Source organism: Adiantum capillus-veneris, chromosome 3, assembly GCF_014529385.1.
Source record: "Adiantum capillus-veneris isolate H3 chromosome 3, ASM1452938v2, whole genome shotgun sequence".
NCBI lineage: Eukaryota > Viridiplantae > Streptophyta > Polypodiopsida > Polypodiales > Pteridaceae > Adiantum > Adiantum capillus-veneris.
This window is the reverse complement of record NC_140933.1, coordinates 55,927,891-55,947,520: the sequence shown is the minus strand read 5'-3', so window position 1 is coordinate 55,947,520 and position 19,630 is coordinate 55,927,891. Positions and strand designations below refer to the sequence as shown.

The 19,630-nt window shown below is 44.0% G+C and overlaps 1 protein-coding gene and 2 pseudogenes across 1 annotated transcript; 1 reads left to right on the top strand and 2 right to left on the bottom strand.

The window, feature by feature from the left end:
* Nucleotides 1-7,944: 7,944 nt before the first annotated feature.
* On the bottom strand, nucleotides 7,945-9,187 carry LOC147460952 (ruBisCO large subunit-binding protein subunit alpha pseudogene; annotated as a pseudogene).
* A 1,223-nt stretch (nucleotides 9,188-10,410) lies between these two features.
* Nucleotides 10,411-10,935, top strand: LOC147460951 (uncharacterized; annotated as a pseudogene).
* A 2,471-nt stretch (nucleotides 10,936-13,406) lies between these two features.
* On the bottom strand, nucleotides 13,407-17,365 carry LOC147460950 (pentatricopeptide repeat-containing protein At2g39620-like). Its single transcript, XM_086508623.1, has one exon. It carries the CDS (start codon nucleotides 16,969-16,971, stop codon nucleotides 14,008-14,010), a length of 2,964 nt encoding a protein of 987 aa, XP_086364749.1. The 5' UTR covers nucleotides 16,972-17,365; the 3' UTR covers nucleotides 13,407-14,007.
* Between the last annotated feature and the right edge of the window lie 2,265 nt (nucleotides 17,366-19,630).

Here is a 19,630-nt window from a genome sequence, read left to right as displayed (position 1 = left end):
GGCAGAACAAGCTCGTTGGGATGTTAAGGATGCGCAGGCTCATGCATTGATTGCATTGTCTGTGAAGCACACCATTGTTCCTCACATCCGTTCAGCAAAATCTACAAAACAGGATTGGGATATTCTAGCAGGTCTTTATGCAAGCAGCAATGAGGCTAAAATTGCTTTGCTACGTAAAGAGCTGGAGTCAAAGATTATGCATGAGGAAGATGATATGGACACTTTCCTTGCTAGTGTCAAGGATATCAATGAGCAGCTTATTTCTGCAGGTGAAGTCATTTCAGACAGTTCCCTTGTGCAGACTGTTCTTGATGCCTTACGAGATTCCTACCAGACTTTTGCTAGTACTTGGAGACTTATGACCCAAGAAAATCCTGAAGTTGTCAAGTTTGATGCATTATGCACATTGCTGTTGCAAGAGTCACTTTCTAGAAAAAACAGGACTAGGCAACGTGCAGTTGAACAGGCTTTTATTGCTTCTCAAAGAAAGGGTGGTAACAATAATGCAGCCATTCTTATGGTTCTGCTGCGAGTGGAAAAAATTCTGTTCCTAATGCTTCTGCTGGCAGCACTTCGTCTGGCAATTCTGGTGATAAGGGGAAAAAGAAGATGCGTTGCCATTATTGTAAATCCAATGATCACTTGATCAAGTCGTGTCCTAAGTTGAAGGCCAAAGGGGCTAAGAAGAAAGAGGGTGGTTCCAATGCAAATGCTGGTTCCACTACAAATGCAGCCATTGTTGAGTCTTCTGTGAAAGGAGACTGTAATGCTGATGTTGATGCAGAATGGGCTTTTAGCGCAGAGTGCACTTACAATCCTGCTGTCCATGATGCATGCTTGTCAGTTGCTGCAGATTCACATGTGTGGTATTTCGACAGTGGTGCTACAAAGCACATTACCTCACATCGTGAATTGTTTACCTCTCTCGAGTCTGTCCCTCATGGGAATTCAGTCACTTGTGCCAACAACGCCTCTTATCCAATTCAGGGAGTTGGAAAGATTGTGCTTACTACTGCTAATGGCAGTTCTTTCACACTTGTTGATGCACTTTATGTACCTGGGATCAAGAAGAATCTCTTGTCTGTATCCGCACTTGCTAGACTTGGACTTGTAGTCAAACTTGTGGATGACAGATGTACAGTTCATGATCTCAATTTTGGTGATGAAATTGTTGCATCTGAGATTTTGTGCCGTGGGCTGTATAAGCTCACTTTGTATGACAAGTGTGGACAAAATTTTGCAAATGCTGTTGCAGATTCAAGGGCTATTTCAGATGAAAAACTTTGGCATGCACGTTTTGGTCATCTGAATTTTGCCAGTTTGCTGCGTTTGCAGAAATCTGATATGGTTGCTTTTTTGCCACCTCTTGAAGCACCTGTCAAACATGTTTGTGAAGGATGTATTTAGGGTAAGATGCAGCGTTCTAAATTTCCAAAGGATGGTTCAGTTTGGGACACATGCAAGTTGCAGCTTGTGCATAGTGATGCTTGTGGGCCCATGCAAACTCCGTCCTTGGGAAATTACCTGTACTTCGTGACTTTCATTGATGATTACTCCAGGCATGCATGGGTATTTTCGCTTAAAGCAAAGTTCGAAGTTTTTATGTGCTTCAAAAAATTTCTGGCTATGGCTGAAAATGTCTCGAAATGTATTATGGGCACCCTCCATTCTGATCGAGGGGGGGAGTATATGTCTCATGAATTTAATGCATTTCAGGCTAGTCGTGGGATAAAACACCAATGTACAGTGCCTTATACACCTCAAAAAAATGGTGTTGCTGAGAGAAAAAACAGGTCACTGACGGAAATGGAACGATGTATGGTCAAAAGTCAAGCTTTGCCGCATTCTTTTTGGCTTGAGGCCATCATGTGTGCCACTTATGTACTTAACAGGTGTCCTACGAAAGCTTGCAGTCTCTTACTCCATATGAAGCATGGCATGATAGAAAGCCTTCTATTGAGCACATGCGTGTTTTTGGTTGTTTGGCATATGCTTTGGTGCCACAAGTGCAGCGCAGAAAATTGGATGATAAGGCTGTCAAATGTATTTTTGTTGGTTATAGTGCTAAAAGCAAAGGTTACAGGTTGTATCATCCGCAAACAAAACATATTCTGGTTTCTTGGGATGTAGTGTTTGTGGAAGATTTTGTTCAGCCCTTGTTGTCATGTACTAGAGACAGTAATGTAAGCTCACGGGACATTTATGACACTTTGTTGCCTCTTTTCAGTGGTGGAAATACGAATGTAAGTTCCAATGAGGCAAATGTACAGCCTATGGGGGTTTCTGAAAATGTTCTAGATCAGCCTATTACTGCTGTAGATGTACATCATGTACTTGATGAGGAAAGGGCTGAAAATGAGCAGGCTAGAGGTATGCCAAAATGGCTGGTGCACACTTTGGGTGACAGTAAATTGGATGCACCTTTGTCTAGTCGTACTCATTCAGGCTCTCGCCATGCATCTTATGCATCAGATTGTTATGCTTTGGTTGTGTCTAGTTTACATGATGTTGAGGAGCCCTTGTCTTTTGATGAAGCACAGAATTCAGAAAATTGGATGGCTACCATGCAATCAGAATATGATGCACTTATAGAAAATGACACATGGACTTTATGTGATTTGCCTCCTGGCAAAAAGGCCATTGGTACGAAGTGGGTTTACAAGTTGAAACGCAAGCCGGATGGTGAGATCGATCGCCATAAGGCTCGACTTGTTGCAAAAGGTTATGCACAGCAAAAAGGCATAGATTATGAAGAGACTTTTGCTCCCACTTGTCGTATGACTACTGTACGTTTTCTATGTGCATTGGCAGCTCATTTTGGTTGGGATGTACATCAATCAGACATCGTTACTGCTTTCTTGAATGGTGACATATTTGAGGAAGTTTATGTAACGCAACCTCGCGGTTTTGTCATAAAAGAACAAGAGGACAAAGTGTGCAAATGTAACAAGGCTTTGTATGGGTTGAAGAAATCTCCTCGTGCTTGGTATGAGAAAGCTGACACTCATTTGGTCAAACAAGGCTTTCGTAACAGTCCAACAGAAAGCACATTGTATGTAAAGCGTGAGGGTGATGTACTTCTCATTGTGGTTCTTTATGTTGATGATTTGCTGATCACTGGACCAAATGAGAGACATATTGCTGAATTTAAGACTGATTTGAATGCTACTTTCAAGATGAAAGATTTGGGGCTGTTGCATCATTACTTGGGTATACAGTTTAAGCAGTGTGGTGGTGGTATTGCCTTGTGTCAGAAAAGTTACATAGAGACATTGCTATGTAAGTTTGGTCTTGAGGATTGCAAACCTATTGCCACTCCCATGGAAACAGGTTTGAAGGTGAGTCTACATGATGCTGGTGATCCTGCTGATGTCACTCTTTACCAAACTGCTGTTGGCTGCCTCATTTATGTATGCAACACGAGGCCGGATATTCAGTTTGCAGTCTCACAGGTCAGGAGATTTATGCGTAGCCCAAGGTCTAAGCATTGGAAGGCTGTCAAGAGGATTTTCCGCTACCTTAGTGGCACTTTACATCTTGGCTTGTTTTATCCCAAGGGGGGATCATTGCCGCCAGACTTACATGCTTTTTCGGACTCAGATTGGGCTGGTTATTTTGACACGCGAGTGTCCACAAGTGGTTTTTGTTTCATGCTTGGCAGTTCATGTATATCATGGTTGAGCAAGAAGCAACCTATTGTGGCCACTTCGAGTTGTGAGGCTGAGTACAGGGTAGTCTTCACAGCTACGGTTGAGTGTGTATGGCTCAGACGCCTTATGGCTGATTTGGGTGTTGGACAGGACACTACCAACACTATCTACACTGACAGTCAGAGCGCATTGGAAGTTGCGAGGAACCCAGTTTTTCATGCTCGCACAAAGCACATTGAGGTGCATTACCACTATGTCAGGGAGAGGCTCTCAGCAGGAGAGATCAGCTTGGCTTATGTGCCAACACAGGACAACCTTGCAGATCTTTTCACAAAGGCATTGTCTCGTGAGAAGCTTGAAGCTTTCTGCAAAGCTTTGGGCTTACTCCCCTTTGTGGACTGATCCTGTCCTCAGGGCATGGCACTTCGCTTTACTCATGTGCCAGCTCTCGTTCACCGCATCACTCCAGGGGGGATTTGTTACCATATACATGTGGTAGTGATGTGTGTGAACACACTAGGACCGTCGGGGCATTTTTTCCCTCTTTAGGAGGTTTTTTCCCCCGTGCATTGTATATATGCCCATCACTCTAGGGCTATCTATCTTTCCATTGCACACTAAGTAAAACACTCTCTATTGTGTGCCTTGAGCTTCCTTCGTCTTCTCCAAGCTGTGTGTGTTTCTCTGCAACCCAATTCCAACAGTTTGCACAGTCCTCCCCAATTTTTATAATACGAGGGAATGTGCCATTCTCACGGAAACACACCATTTCAGTGAGTTCATTAACTGTGTTCTCGGTGTCAAAAATCAAGAAATAGTAATGGTTACTCAACGTACAATAGATTGATTATCGTCGAGGCACGCAGGTTGCATTTAAGCTTCCGTATAACAGCATTGCTGGAAACAAACATGATAGTTGAGGCGGAGTGGACATTGCAAAGTCTGAAGTTGCGTTACCAAGCTTTGGTATGGAAGCGCCAAGAGGGATCTTTTTTACAATGGTAGAGGACCATTTTGAGTGTGTAGGTGTATACTAGTTTTGAGCACAGTAGGTGCATACTGGAGGCGGGGTGGGCTTTCCCTTCGTATTTGGTTAAAACACCCCAGAGCTTTTTGCATCCGCTGAAAACAATCGAGATCTTTCTATCTTGCTCCTGTCGCGTGTATCCTGCAGTCAATGGACTCCAAGAGAGGCATTCGAGACTGGAAGCTCCTCAGGCACGTTATGTGCTTTTTGAAGTGCACCACATTTAGCATACGTATCGACCAAGGCATTGCCAAGCAAGACAATTTTTTGCAACAGCCCTTGAATAACAATATCATAGTGAATTTTCAAGCCCATATTGGCATCTTTTGTATAGCCACATGCCTTCAAGATGCATGCGTATGTGATTGCAGCTGGAGAGAGGTCGTCGCTTTGAGTCCGCTGAAAATAGCCGAGAGCTTTCTGACCCTGCTTTATTGTGTGTGAGGCACTCGCTTCGCATCTGCTGAAAATAGCCTAGAGCTTTTGAGCCCAGCTTTCATTGCGCACTTTCCACAATCAGCGCTGATATTGAAAACACGTAGGTCCTGAAGCAATTTTTTTTCTTTCTCAAGCGCACAACATTAGGCATACATATCGACCAAGATAGTGTCAAGCACGGCATAGTTTTTGACAATGTAATTTTTGTGCCCATATCAACATCTTGCATAGAGCGACATGCCTTCAAGATGCTTGTGTAGGTAATTGGACTTCGAGAGTTCTGGCCCTGCTCTTGTTGCGCAATCCCGCAATTAGTGCAGTCCTTGGAAGAGGTGACATTCCGGACAGGAAGCGCCTCCTGCACTTTTTGTGCTTTCTCAAGCACACCACATTTGGCATACATATTAACCAAGACAGTGCCAATCACGACATCTTTTTTCAACAGCCTCTGACTAACAATATATTCCCACAATCAGTGCCTTACAAGAGGTGACATTCCGGACACCAAGCTCCTCAAGCACTTTTTATGCTTTCTATAGCGCACCATATTTGCCATGCATATTGAGCAAGGTATTGCTTCCTTGCCACACGATACCACTAAAACTGATGTGAATTTTTGTAAGTGCACCATATTTGGCATGCATATCGAGCAAGATAGTGCCAAGCACGACCACTTTTTTCAACAGTCTCTGACTTATTGTGAAGTTTTGTGCCCATATCAGCGTCTTGTGTGCAGCCACATGCCTTCAAGATGCACACATAGGTGATTGCATCTGGACAGAGGTCCTCGCTTTGCATCCGCTGAAAACAGCCTAGAGCTTTCTTTCCCTGCTCTTGTTGTGTGTGTCCCGCAATCAGTTTTCACGCCGTTCCGAGTAGTAAGCTCCTTGAGTACTTGTCGAAAACAGCCCAGAGCTTCCTTGCTGGGCATATCTTGCAATTCGTGCATTCCAAAAGATGACATCCCGCACCACATTTGGCATACATATCGACCTAAGCATTGCCAAACACAGAATTTTTCGCAACAACCCCTGACTAACAATATCAAAGTGTTTAAGGCCATATCAACATCTTGCGTAGAGCCACATGCCTTCAAGATGCACGTGTAGGTGATTGCATCTGGACAGAGGCTCTCGCTTTGCATCCGTTGAAAATAGCCTAGAGGTTTCTGTCCCTTCTCCTATTGTGCATATCCCACAATCGGTTAACGTCATTTCGAATAGTAAGCTCCTCAAGTACCTGCTGAAAACAGCCCAAAGCTTCTGGCCTGGGCCCTTGTCGGGCATATCTTGCAATCAGTGCGTTCCAAAAGACGACATCCCGCAGCACATTTTGGCATACATATCCACCAAGGCATTGCCAAGCATGGAAATTTTTTGCAACAGCCCCCGACTAATTAACAATTTCAGAGTTAATTTTTAAGCCCATATCAGCATCTTGCGTATAACCACATGCATTAAAGATGCACGCTTATGTGATTGCATCTTGAGAGAGGCCCTCGCTTTGCATCCAGTGAAGACAGCCAAGAGCTTTCTGGCCCTGCTCTTATTGAGCACATCCCGCAATCAATGATGACATTCCAGATAGGAATCTCTTGAAGCAATTTTTGTGCTCTCTCAAGCGCACTACATTTGGCATACATATTGACCAAGAGAGTGCCCACATAGCTGATAAACGTTAAAAAAGAGGACAGTCACATGGACGCTCGCCATGCTCTCGTTGTGCACATTCTGGAATCATTGCATTCATTGGAAGTGGTGTCATTCCGGACAGGGAGCTCCTCAAGCACTTAGTGCTTTCTCAAGCGCATCACATTTGACATACATATTGACCAAGGCAGTAATAAGCACAAAATCTTTTTTCAAGAGTCTTCGACTAATTGTGAAGTTTTCTGCCAATATCAGCATCTTGAGTAGAGCCACATGCCTTCAAGAGGCATGTGTAGGTGATTGCACCCGGAGAGAGGCCCTCGCTTCGCATGTGCTGAAAATAGCCTAGAGCTTTCTAGCCTTGCTCTCGTTGAGCACATCCTGCAAACAATGCATTCCAAGAGGCGATGTTCTGGATAGGAAGCTTCTCAAGCACTTTTTGTGCTTTCTCAAACGCACCACATTTGACATACATATCGACCAAGATAGTGCCAAGCACGACTTCTATTTTCAACAGCCTTTGATTAGCAATATAATTGTGAGTTTTTGTGCCCTGTCAGCGCCTTCAAGATGCATGCGTAGAGCGACATGCCTTCGACATCCTGCATAGGTGATTGCATCTGGAGAGAGACCCTCACTTTGCATCTGCTGAGTGGCACACATATCGACAAAGACAAAGCCAAGCACGACTTCTTTTTTCAACAGCCTCTGAATAACAATATAATTGTGAACTTCCGTGCCCATATCAACACCTTGCGTAGAACCACATGCCTTCAAGATACATGTGTAGAGCCACATGCCTTCACCATGTTGCACAGGTGATTGCAATTGGAGTACTAGTAGATTTTTCTACCCTGCTGCAATCACTGTGTGAAAAGTAAGGCATCGATAAAAAAAGATGCATGCGTAGGTGATTGCATATGGAGAGAGCCCTTCGCTTTGCTATGCTCTAAAATTACTGCGTGAAAGCGAGGCGTCAATAAAAAAGATGAGCAAAGGAACGGTCATGTGCCACGTGGGAGGACGAGAAGCCAGATTTTTGAATGGGACTGCTACGCTATAAGGAAAGATGAGAAAAGGAACGGTCATGTGCCACGTGGGAGGACGAGAAGCCAGATTTTTGAATGGGTTTTAAGGGGACGACCATACGTTTTCCCTCGCCCCCATTACTGTTCTCTCCTCAAATCCGGCATTCTTTGGCAGCCATGGCAGCTTGGGCCATCCTCAACAATGGACTTTTGGGTTGTCCGAACCATGCCCGCGAGACGGAGGTGGCATTCTGCAATGCACATCTGGTCACCTTTGCAGGATCAATGACACCAGCCTCCAATAAGTTCTCATACTTGTCAGTCATAGCATTATAACCGATTTCCCAATCACTCTCAAGAAGCTTCTCAATAACAACAACACCTTCAGTCCCTGCGTTATCTGCAATCAAAGCAACAAGAGCTGACAGAGCCTTTTGTACAATATCAACACCGAGCTTCTCTTCAGGATCTACAATTGTGTCCTTAATATCAAGGGCCAAGGCAGAAAGGTGAACAAAGGCTGCCCCTCCACCCGGAACAATGCCCTCTTCAATTGCAGCAAAAGTCGCATTCTTTGCATCTTCAATTCGGAGTTTCTTATCTTCCAGCTCAGCCTCTGTGGCTGCTCCCACCTTAATGACAGCAACCCCACTAGAGAGCTTTGCCACTCTCTCCGACAACTTTTCTTGGTCATATACAGAGTCGGTTTCTGCAAGTTCTTTCTTGATTTGAGCAATGCGAGCTTGGATTTCATCCTTGGTGGCTGCATCGGCGATAATGGTCGTTGAGTTGTTGGTCATTGTCACCTTCCGAAAAATCCCCAGCTGCTCAACAGTAACACTTTCAGGCTTCAAGCCAAGATCACTGGCTATGAACTCCAGTGACGATGGCAATGTCCTGCAGTAAGGCTTTCCGTCTCTCACCAAATCCTGGTGCTTTTAGAGCAGCCACTTTTACTATTCCTCTCATCTTATTCACCACCAGAGTTGCTAAATCTTCTCCTGATACATTCTCAGCAACAATCACCAGAGGAGCATTCAGCTGGTGAAACTTTCTCTAGAACTGATAGAATGTCTTTGATGGTGGCTAATTTCTGATCAGTGACAAGGATTCTTGCATTATCAAATTCCACCATGAGCTTTTCCTGGTTAGTCACGAATTGAGGGGAGATATACCCCCTGTCGATCTCCATTCCTTCTTCGACTGTGATTGTCGTCTCAAAGGACGACGATGATTCAATTGACAACACACCAACCTTGTCGATGGCATCAGCAATCATGGTACCTATGGCATCATCATTACCAGAAGAAATAGTCGCCACATCTTTGATATCATCACGGCCCTTGACATGTCGAGATTTCTTTTCCAGCTCTTAAACAATGGCCGTCACTATTTTGTCTACACATGCCTTCAAGATGCATGTGTAGAGCCACATGCCTTCACCATGCTGCACAGGTGAAAGCGAGGCGTCGATAAAAAAGATGAGCAAAGGAAGTTGGACTCGGTCATGTGCCACGTGGGAGGACGAGATGATTCAATTGATAACACACCAACCTTGTCGATGGCATCAACAATCATGGTACCTATGGCATCATCATTACCAGAAGAAATAGTCGCCACAGCTTTGATATCATCACGGCCCTTGACAGGTCGAGATTTCTTTTCCAGCTCTTGAACAATGGCCGTCACTGTTTTGTCTACACATGCCTTCAAGATGCATGTGTAGAGCCACATGCCTTCACCATGCTGCACAGGTGAAAGCGAGGCATCAAGTTGGACTCGGTCATGTGCCACGTGGGAGGACGAGAAGCTAGATTTTTGAATGGGACTGCTACGCTAACGAAGTAAAGATCTATCCGAAGAGAGAGAGAGAGAGAGGGAGAGAGAGGTCATGACCTTCTCTTGTAGAATCCGTGATCTCATTGCCTTGATGAAATTATCCTGGTCGAGGACCGAGGTCGTCATAAGCTCTGCTCAGGATGATGGCTCAGCTGCCCTCTCTCTCTCTCTCTCTCTCTCTCTCTCTCTCTTTTGCAGCGCATGCAAGAGAGAGAGAGAGAGAGAGAGAGAGAGAGAGAGAGAAAGAGAGAGGGGGCAAGTCGTGAGCATCTTTCCAAATTACGATCCCCTCAGGTACCTCTCATCATCTCTCAAAATCACAATCCCTCCAGGTACACTCTCGTCATCGTCAAGCTCAACGCCTGTTCCAGCCAGTATCCCTCGTAGAAGTCGTTATAGAGATTACCGCAGTTAGTCATTGTGTGGCACCTACATAACCTATGTAAGCTACCATTTATTGCAATTGACAGCAAAGGCGGCTTGGGGGGCCTCTTGAAGACGGGGACGACTGTGTTCGGCAATATCGAGCCATGAATGATCATGAATTTGCTTGCAGTACTGCTTGTGTGCAAGTTGATTAATGAGGTCCAACGGTCGGTTCTGCTCTAGCCGGCGTGGTTTCATGAGCCTAGACAACATTGCTGCCAGTGCCAGTTGAAAATCCACTGCCGCTTGATCTAGGATGGTCCTGGGCAAGCTAGGCTTCTCTTTTGGCAATCTGTTAAGGTCGCAATGGGAGCGATTCTTGTCGAACCTTGGCATATTGTTAAGTAGCAAAGATGGCATCTAGGCTTAATTTAGAGAGAACCTTCTCTGATAAATAAGAAGATTTTTTAGCTCATCAGGTGGCTTGATCAGAGGTCAATCCCTTGCAGCAATGCAATTTTCTAATAGCAATAATGGAGGAGAAGGTTTTAAGATGACTCTCATGGGGGGTGCTAAAGTTGGAGTTTTTACCAGTCTATATTGTACCACCACTGAACAATATATGGCACTTATAACTGCAACACACATGACTTTGTCAATTGCTGCGGCAATTGCGGCAATTGCGGCAATTACTGCACCATGGCCATCGTTGGCCGCTTAATGCTTCCTCGCTCTATAAAATGGCAATTGCAATCAGCTTTGTTAGGTTCAATTATTGGCGTAACGTTTGGAGTACCTCTAAGTTTTCTTTAGTCTACTGTGTTGATACATTTGTGGTAAAAGACGAGCAAGATGCTGAGCGTGAGCAACAAGAGAGTATTTCACATTCTGATGCAATAGGTTATGCAATATGTAGGCTTGAGGAGAGAGTTTCATAACAAAATCAAGGGGATTAAATCATCCTTCGAAGAATCTTTGGCCTTCACGCTCGGTACAGGATCCTATGAAGACAGAATGATATGGTGGACCTTGAATAGTAAGCCTTCTAGATATCTATAAAAAGTTGGGTTGTCGTCTGAGATCAAGAACTGGCACATTGTTTTGCCTATGGCTTACTGGCTCAAAAAATTTGTTTGTGATTATATTAAAATATCAAAAATAAAGTAATCTATCATATGTTCACCCTCATTATTCTTAAGTTTGATTATGAATTCCTGTGTATTCTTTTTTCCTATTTTGCTCGGTTTTTGGGATCATTCATGAAAACTTGCTCGAGGTTCCTCATTTTATCCACTAGGACGAAACCACTACTTTGACTAGAACTATTGGTTCTTTATCAGAGGAGCTGGCTGGCAATACATTTACTATATTCGTTGTCATTTTCCTTTTTTTTGTTGGGTCCTTAGGACAATCCTCAAGATAATGATCTCCTTTCCTGCCATATTGCATGCAATAAATCTCAATTGGCTTTGCATTTTTATGAGACTATGAGCAATCATTTTTTGAATGATCATCTGATCCACAATTATGAAAAGTTTTCATTCTTAGTTTAGGCATTGGTTTCGTTAGGTAAATACATGTACATCTGTTGTCTGTACGGTCTCCTTGACCCGTACTGAACATTCTCGTCATAGTATGATCGGTGATAGCACTTGTCCTCAACAGAACACCATTTAGGTGGCCTCGTTGGTCCCAGGGGTTGCCCTTGTGGTGGACCTTGCCTTGGCCCTCTCATCGACATTCTTTTCATTTTTGTCATCATGTCATTCATCGGCTAAGCATATTTTCTATGATATTCAGAAGAGCTGCCACAAATCGATCCTACTTATGTTGGAAAAATAGATGTAGTCCTCTTACTTTGAGTGTTTGTCACAATACTCTCAATTTTGTAGTTATCCCCAAGTCTATTGCACCAAGAATGCACACTTCCAAGGTTGTGTGCTTCTTGCTATAAAGAATAACATACAACTCTTTATTGGCTAGACCTTCCAAGAATAATGAGACAAGTCTTTCCTCGGCTGAAATTTTCAATTGTGGATATTTGTCAATTTATTATCTCATTCTATTCACACAATCTCTCACAGAATCTCTTTATTTTTGTTTAAAGCTATAGATTTGTGCCATCGTGCTATGCTTGATGTCCATTTTTAAACAAGCATCGACAAATCTCTTAGCGAGTGTTATTAGGTCTGTGATCAATTCCAAAGGTATGGTTTGAAATTAAGTCGAAGCCTTACACTCTAAATCATTCCAAATCCTTTAAACTAAGTATGAAAATATAAAAGGTTTTCATATAAATAATCCACCAGCTCTCCCTTAAAACATGGATTCTTGTCAAAAAGTAGCTCTAATGGCATGCCAAATTTGGAGCAAATGTTTTCATATATAAAGTGAAAAATATCTTTGTTCTTGTATTTCCTTTACAAATTTGGCTTCAATCCACTGGGATAGATAGTCAATAGCAATGAACATGCAACATTTGCCTTTAGGTGTTATAGTAAAGGGCCTATTGCATAAATAGCCCATTTCTCATAAAAATCATATGCCACAATGGTGCTTCTGATTTTGGATCTGAGTGCTACAAATGACAGGAACGACCCTTACCAGACGACTGGATTGGAAGCTTCAAGAGACAATAAGTATAGACAGTTACCACAATAATTGATATTGTGCACAAGAAGCAGTGAGAGCCCAACCGGAAATCTATAAATAGGGGGCCATTACATCATTTTGAGTGCCATACTTTCCATGATTTAACACTCTCTACAAGGCATGCATTAATAATGAGATCACACTGGATATTTAGCCACATATTCTCTTGCAAGATTTCATGCAAAGTGATTTTTAAGAAAAATGACCACCACAACCCTCATGATTCTCTTGGAATTTCCTCATTCCATTGCACTCTTCTCATCTCAAGATAAGTCTCCTTCATATATAGAGTATCACAAAAAGCACATACCCATTAGAAAGGGAATGGGGTCAAAGAGGACCCATTTATTTTTCATGGGATTATGGATTGGACAAATGGGTGGATAACTCTTATTAAAAAGAACCTTTTTCTTAAAGATATAGGATAAAAACCAATCTTTTCTCTATTTAGTGACTACCAGTTTCTCCCCTCCTCTCTTAAAAGAGGGTCCCTCCAAAAACGTGTTGTTCATTCCCTCCCTTTCTCTCTAATGTCCCATCTCGATCCTCTTGCCACTCCACTTTGCAAGTTGCATCTCCTTCTTCAATGTCAACTTTTCTCTCCCAAAAGGCTCTTGCGGGAGAGGTTTGAAACCTCCTTTCCCTCCTAAGCTTGCTACATTCTCTTCAAAGGTAGCCACTACCTGCTGAAGCTCTCCATTGCTCTCTGAACATCACTTTATACCTCTGCCTAAAGATGTAGATCTAAACCATATCGTAAGCACATAAGAGTAGAATTGTAGCATTGAGGAAGGTCCATTGATGGTTGACCAAGGATTTGGAGTAGATAAGAATAACGGGGTAGTATTGATGGAGGTCCATCCATGGTTGACCAAGGACCACATCAACATGTAAATTTCCTTGACTTGTCACGTGAATTTCAGACTCTTTAAAATCGGACTAAATGCACTAGTTTGCAACAAAAAAATCCGCTTTATCAACACAAGGCATAACATTGCTAGTCTTCACTTCAAATGGGGCCTATAGATTTGGTTGACGAAGTATCTCCAAATATCTTGACAGACTAGATTCTTCTTAGCATTTTTTTCCAATGCATTGTACGCTAGCTCCAATTCTGTATTCAACCACAATTCCAATCTGTATGGGTGGTGCCAGCATTGAGACACTACCATCTATTAGTTTCTAACCTTTTTGGCTTAGTGTGTGAGCTGCTTGCTTGCCCCTTGTACTTGTTTCATCCATACTTGGGCAACACTGTGATAGGATTTGTGAATTGGAAATTCGCCATTTAGAAGTCATCTAGCTTGATTAAAGAAACTCATCATGCATTTCAGAGTCTTGGGTAATGCCACATGCCTTCAAGATGTAAGCATAGCCTTCAAGACGAAAGTATAGGTGACTGAATTTGGCGAGAGACACTCGCTTTGCATCTGCTCAAGACAGCCCAGAGCTTCCTCGCCGTGCCCTTGTTCGGCATATCCTGCAATTAGTGCATTCCAAGAGTCCACATTCCGGACTGGAAGCTCCTCCTCAAGCACTTTTTGTGCTTTCTGAAGTGCACCACATTTCCCAAACATGTCGACCAACGCATTGCCAAGCACCACATCTTTTTTCAGCAGCCCCTGACTAACAATATCAGCATGAATTTTTATGCCCATATCCGCATCTTGCGTAGAGCCACATGCCTGCAAGATGCACGTGTAGGTGATTGCATTTGGAGAGAGGCCCTCGCTTTGCATTCGCTGAAAACAGACTAGAGATTCCTGTGACTGCCCCTGTTGTGTGTATCCCACGATCAATGCATTCCATGAGCCCACATTCCGGACAGGAAGCTCCTCGAGCATTTTTTGTGCTTTTTGAAGTGCACCACATTTGGCATACATATTGACCAAGGCATTGCCAAGCACGACATTCTTTTGCAACAGCCCCTGACTAATAATATCATCATGAAGTTTTATGCCCATATCAGCATCTTGCGTAGAGCCACATGCCTTCAAGATACACGCGTAGGTGATTGCATTTGGAGAGATGCCCTCGCTTTGCATTTGCCCAAAACAGCCTAGAGCTTTCTGGCCCTGGTCTTGTTGTGCGTATCCTGCAATCAATGCACTCCAAGAGACGACATCCCGCACATGAAGCTCCTCAAGCACTCTTTGTGCTTTCTGAAGTAAACCACATTTCGCATACATGTCAACCAAGGCATTGCCAAGCACGACATCTTTTTTCAGCATACCTTGACTAACAATATCATCGTGAATTTTTATGCCCATATCAGCATCTTGCGCAGAGCCACAAGCCTTCAAGATGCACATGTAGGTGATTGCATCTGGAAGGAGGCCCTCGCTTTGCATCCGCTGAAAACAGCCTAGAGCTTTCTGGCCCTGCTCCTGTTGGGTGTATCCCGCAATCAATGCATTCCAAGAGACGACATTCCGGACAGGAAGCTCCTCAAGCACTTTTTGTGCTTTCTGAAGTTCACCACATTTGGAATACATATTGACCAAGGCAGTGCCAAGCACAACATTCTTTTGCAACAGCCCCTGACTAACAATGTCATCGTGAGTTTTTATGCCCATATCAGCATCTTGCATAGAGCCACATGCCTTCAAGATGCACGCATAGGTGATTGCATCTGGAGGGAGGCCCTCACTTTGCATCTGCTGAAAACAGACTAGAGCTTTCTGGCCCTGATCCTGCTGCACATATCCCACAATCAGTGCATTCCAAGAGATGGCGTTCCGGCCAGGAAGCTCCTCAAGCACTTTTTGTGCTTTCTGAAGTGCACCACATTTGGCATACATATCAACCAAGGCAGAGCCAAGCACCACATTCTTTTGCAACACCCCTCGACTAATAATATCATCATGAATTTTTATGCCCATATCAGTATCATGAGTAGAGCCACATGCCTTCAGGATGCAGACGTAGGTGATTACATCTGGAGAGAGTCCCTCGCTTTGCATCCGCTGAAAACAGCCTAGAGCTTCCTGGGACTGCCCCTGTTGCGCGTGTCCCATGATCAATGTATTCCAAGAGTCCACATTCCGAACAGGAAGCTCCTCAAACACTTTCTGAGCTTTCTGAACTGCACCACATTTAGCAAACATGTCAACCAAGGCGTTGCCTAGTACGACATCTTTTTTCAACAGCCCCTGACTAATAATATCAGCTTGAATTTTTATGCCCATATCAGCAGCTTGCACAGAGCTACAGGCCTTCAAGATGCACGCGTAGGTGATTGCATCTGGACGGAGGCCCTCACTTTGCATCCGTTGAAAACAGTCAAGAGCTTTCTGGCCCTGCTCCTGTTGTGCGTATCCCGCAATCAATGCACTCCAGGAGACGACATCTCGGGCAGGAAGCTCCTCAAGCACTTTTTCTGCTTTTTGAAGTGCACCACATTTGGCATACATATCGACCAAGGCATTGCCAAGCACGACATTTTTTTGCAACAGCCCCTGACTAACAATATCAGCGTGAATTTTTATGCCCATATGAGCATGTTGCGTAGAGCCACATGCCTTCAATATGCATGCATAGGTGATTGCATCTGGAGAGAGGCCCTCGCTTTGCATCCGCTGAAAACAACGTAGAGCTTTCTGGCCCTGCTCCTGTTGCGCGTATCCTGCAATCAGTGCATTCCAAGAGACAATGTTCCGGACAGGAAGCTCCTCGAGCACTTTTTGTGCTTTCTGAAGTGCACCACATTTGGCATACATATCGACCAAGGCAGTGCCAAGCACAACATCTTTTATCAACAGCCTCTGACAAACAATATCATTGTGAATTTTTGTGCCCATATCAGCATCTTGCATAAAGCCACATGCCTTTAAGATGCAAGCGTAGGTGATTGCATCTGGAGAGAGGCCCTCGCTTCGCATTTGCTGAAAACAGCCCAGAGCTTCCTGGCCCTGTCCCTGTTGGGCATATCCTGCAATCAATGCGTTCCAAGAGACGATGTCCCGCACAGGAAGCTTGTCAAAGACTTCTTGCGCCGTGACATGTGCACCGCACTTGACATACATACTGACCAACATGTTCCCTAAGTATGCATTCTTTTCAAGTAACCCACTATCGCGAATATCAGCATGTATCCTACTGCCTTTGTACAAATCCTTCTTCTTAGCACAGTCTTTAAGTGAGCTCACAAAAGAAAGACTAGTTCTCTTCCTCTCCATGTTTGCTTGTGTAGCCTCTATTGATGCTTTCTTGGCGGAGCTCTGTGAACACAAAACCAGTGGTGCCATGAAAGAAAACAAATGTGTGTGTGTGTGTGTGTGTATACACAAAACAGCGGTTCTTACACGATGTTGGATAAACATCGCACGTCTCTTCTGCTCTGAGGGTGGGCTCCCAGCTGCGATGCTACACGCCTCATATGCATTTTTTTGGCAACTCCAGGTCTTTTCACTGCGGAGCTCGACGGTGTCCTCTTTTCATAGCGAGCTTCCATTTGTTTATCCTGCCACGCCATAAGCTCTTGCATGTTCTCCACCTTCTTCGTCTGTGGTGCAGTGTGCTTGGTTGTGTCCAAGAAGCTGATCATCGTGCCTCTATAGTGCTAAAGGCGACCCATCTGAATGCCTTTTTCAGGGAATCTTGGGAGATTCCGTCTGCATGGAGATGATCTTGCACTGGATAACAAGTGGAGACTTCCGTGGCCTAAGGTAGAGGGGCCAATACTATGGCATAATATTGAAAGCGAGCGGATTGAGAGCCAAGTCGCCTGTGTTTTCACCTTAGCTCCAATGTGATAAACCACCCAAAAAATGATCTCCTCTCAACTTCATTGCGAGCGCAAATAATGTGAAAATAATGTGACAAGCGAGGGCGAGTGAAAGCACGTTCTCAAACTCACGATCGCACGAAAGTCAGGCAAATTGCTCACTAATTGGCCTACTCTAGCCACACGATGCGCAGCTGGAGTGTGTTGTTATTGGTGGTGATATGCACCACAGTTGGGGGTCGCTTTAATATTGCCCCCCTTACCTTATAGGGCACATAATGGGTGGAGCGGCTAACCTGACGAACCAAGAGGCCTTGAGGGAGAGAAGGAAGGAGACCTCAGAAGCAGAGGAGTGCATTAATAGAGATGAGGACCTAAAGTTGGAAATGGATATGCCAATGGTGATGACAAGAATACACTTAATACAAAAATATCGGGCAATAACTCGCAACAGAAATAAAGAAGGAGATTGCAAAGCCCGAAAACAGGAATAGAGAGAAGGCACTCTCGGTGAAGACTATCGGGTTCAAGGCCCACGTGTTGGCAATGGTAAGCTCTAATTTGCAAGGCAGATAGATCTACAACGAGCAAATGAAGGCTCATAGACTATGTAGTCTTGTGTAGACCTTAAGCGGGGGGGGGGGGGGGTGAGGGAACGACCTTGACAAAGGTAAGAGAAATTGTTGAAGGGGAGGAGCCAGGAGCGCAGCGGAAGCGGAAGAAGAAACGCACACACACCACCATAGCCACACACAGGTTGGAGGGGGAGAGCCGACACGTACTTTGTGTCTCCTTTCTTTCTTCTCTATCTTATACACTAAGGCACAATACACATTGTACTTAGTGTTAGTGGCTCACATAAGTGTATAGCTGTACACTTAGGGTTAGTAGTAGTTAGTAATGGGCGTTCGACCACATGGCCATTAAACCTAACATTCTCCCACTTGATGGCCAATGTGGGAGACCATAAGAATGGAAGAGAACCACTCTTCACCCAATGCCCACACTCACGACAGTGCTGAAACTGATGACTGGAGAGACTTTTAGTGAGTGCATCCGCTGTGTTCTCTGACGTAGGAATCTTCACTAAATCAAGGCTCTTGTTTGCCAGGCATTCACAATTGAAGTGATAACACACATCAATGTGTTTTTTATGGAATGAAACACTGGATTGTTAGTCAAGGAAATAGCACTCTGATTGTCACAACGAAGAACTGGTGTACACTGCTCCAATCCAAGATCTTTCATTAGGCAAGCAAGCCAAATAGCTTCTTTGCTAGCCTCACCCAATGCAACATACTCTGCCTCTGTGGTAGAAATGGATGTACAGTCTTGAAGAACGGATCTCCAAGAAATAGCAGAACCAGCAAATGTGTAAATCGACCCTGTTGTTGATTTACGACTGTCAACACAGCCTGCATAATCACTATCTACCAATCCCTGAATGGATGACTCTCCACGACCATAACATAACTGTCTATCTGTAGTGCCACTCATGTCGGGATTCAGGCCAACTGGCTAGACATCCCACTTACTACCGACCCATCTAACTTAACCATATATACACTTATTCTTAAATACAAACTGAATAAGGAGCTGCAACAAGATAACGTTGTTGTCTCTCTCTCTCTCTCTCTCTCTCTCTCTCTCTCTCTCTCTCTCTCTCTCTCTCTCTCTCTCTCTCTCTCTCTCTCTCTCTCTCTCTCTCGCATATGCACTCGCACACGCTTCTCGCGGCACCTTTAACCGGTATCAGAGCAAGGTTTTGCGCTTGCCGTTTTCGTGTCCGTATGTGCGCGTACTTTCAAAAGTGCAAACAATTTTCGATTTCGGCATCGACAAATTCAGTGTTTCAAGAGCGTTTCCAACAGGTGTGCTGGTGTCCTGATGTTTTACCCCCCCTTTGAAGTTATTTGTGCAGTCGAAAGCTTCATTCGAGCTACGCTTCAGGAGTTATATTTTACAACTCCACTTTTGTTGTTACAGGTACAGGTACAGGTACAAGTACAGGACACAGGTGTGCAGGTTGTTCAAAGAATATTTTGGGATTGTATATAGCCGTTTTATGGCTATTGTGTAATATTGATACGGTGTTTATGGGCTGATTAGGATCATTTTTTGGCATCACCATTGTCTCGGGTTTTTCAAGCATCCATCTCCTCACAGGTTCTTGCATACATACATTAGATTCAGGTTTCTTATAGGTTGTAGTGTTTTGTATCAACACAGATTTCAGTGGGAGTACTTGATGTACA

Coding starts and splice junctions, on each gene's coding strand:
- LOC147460950 (XM_086508623.1), bottom strand. CDS start 16,971: ATGTTTATCCAACATCGTGTAAGAACCGCTGTTTTGTGTATACACACA.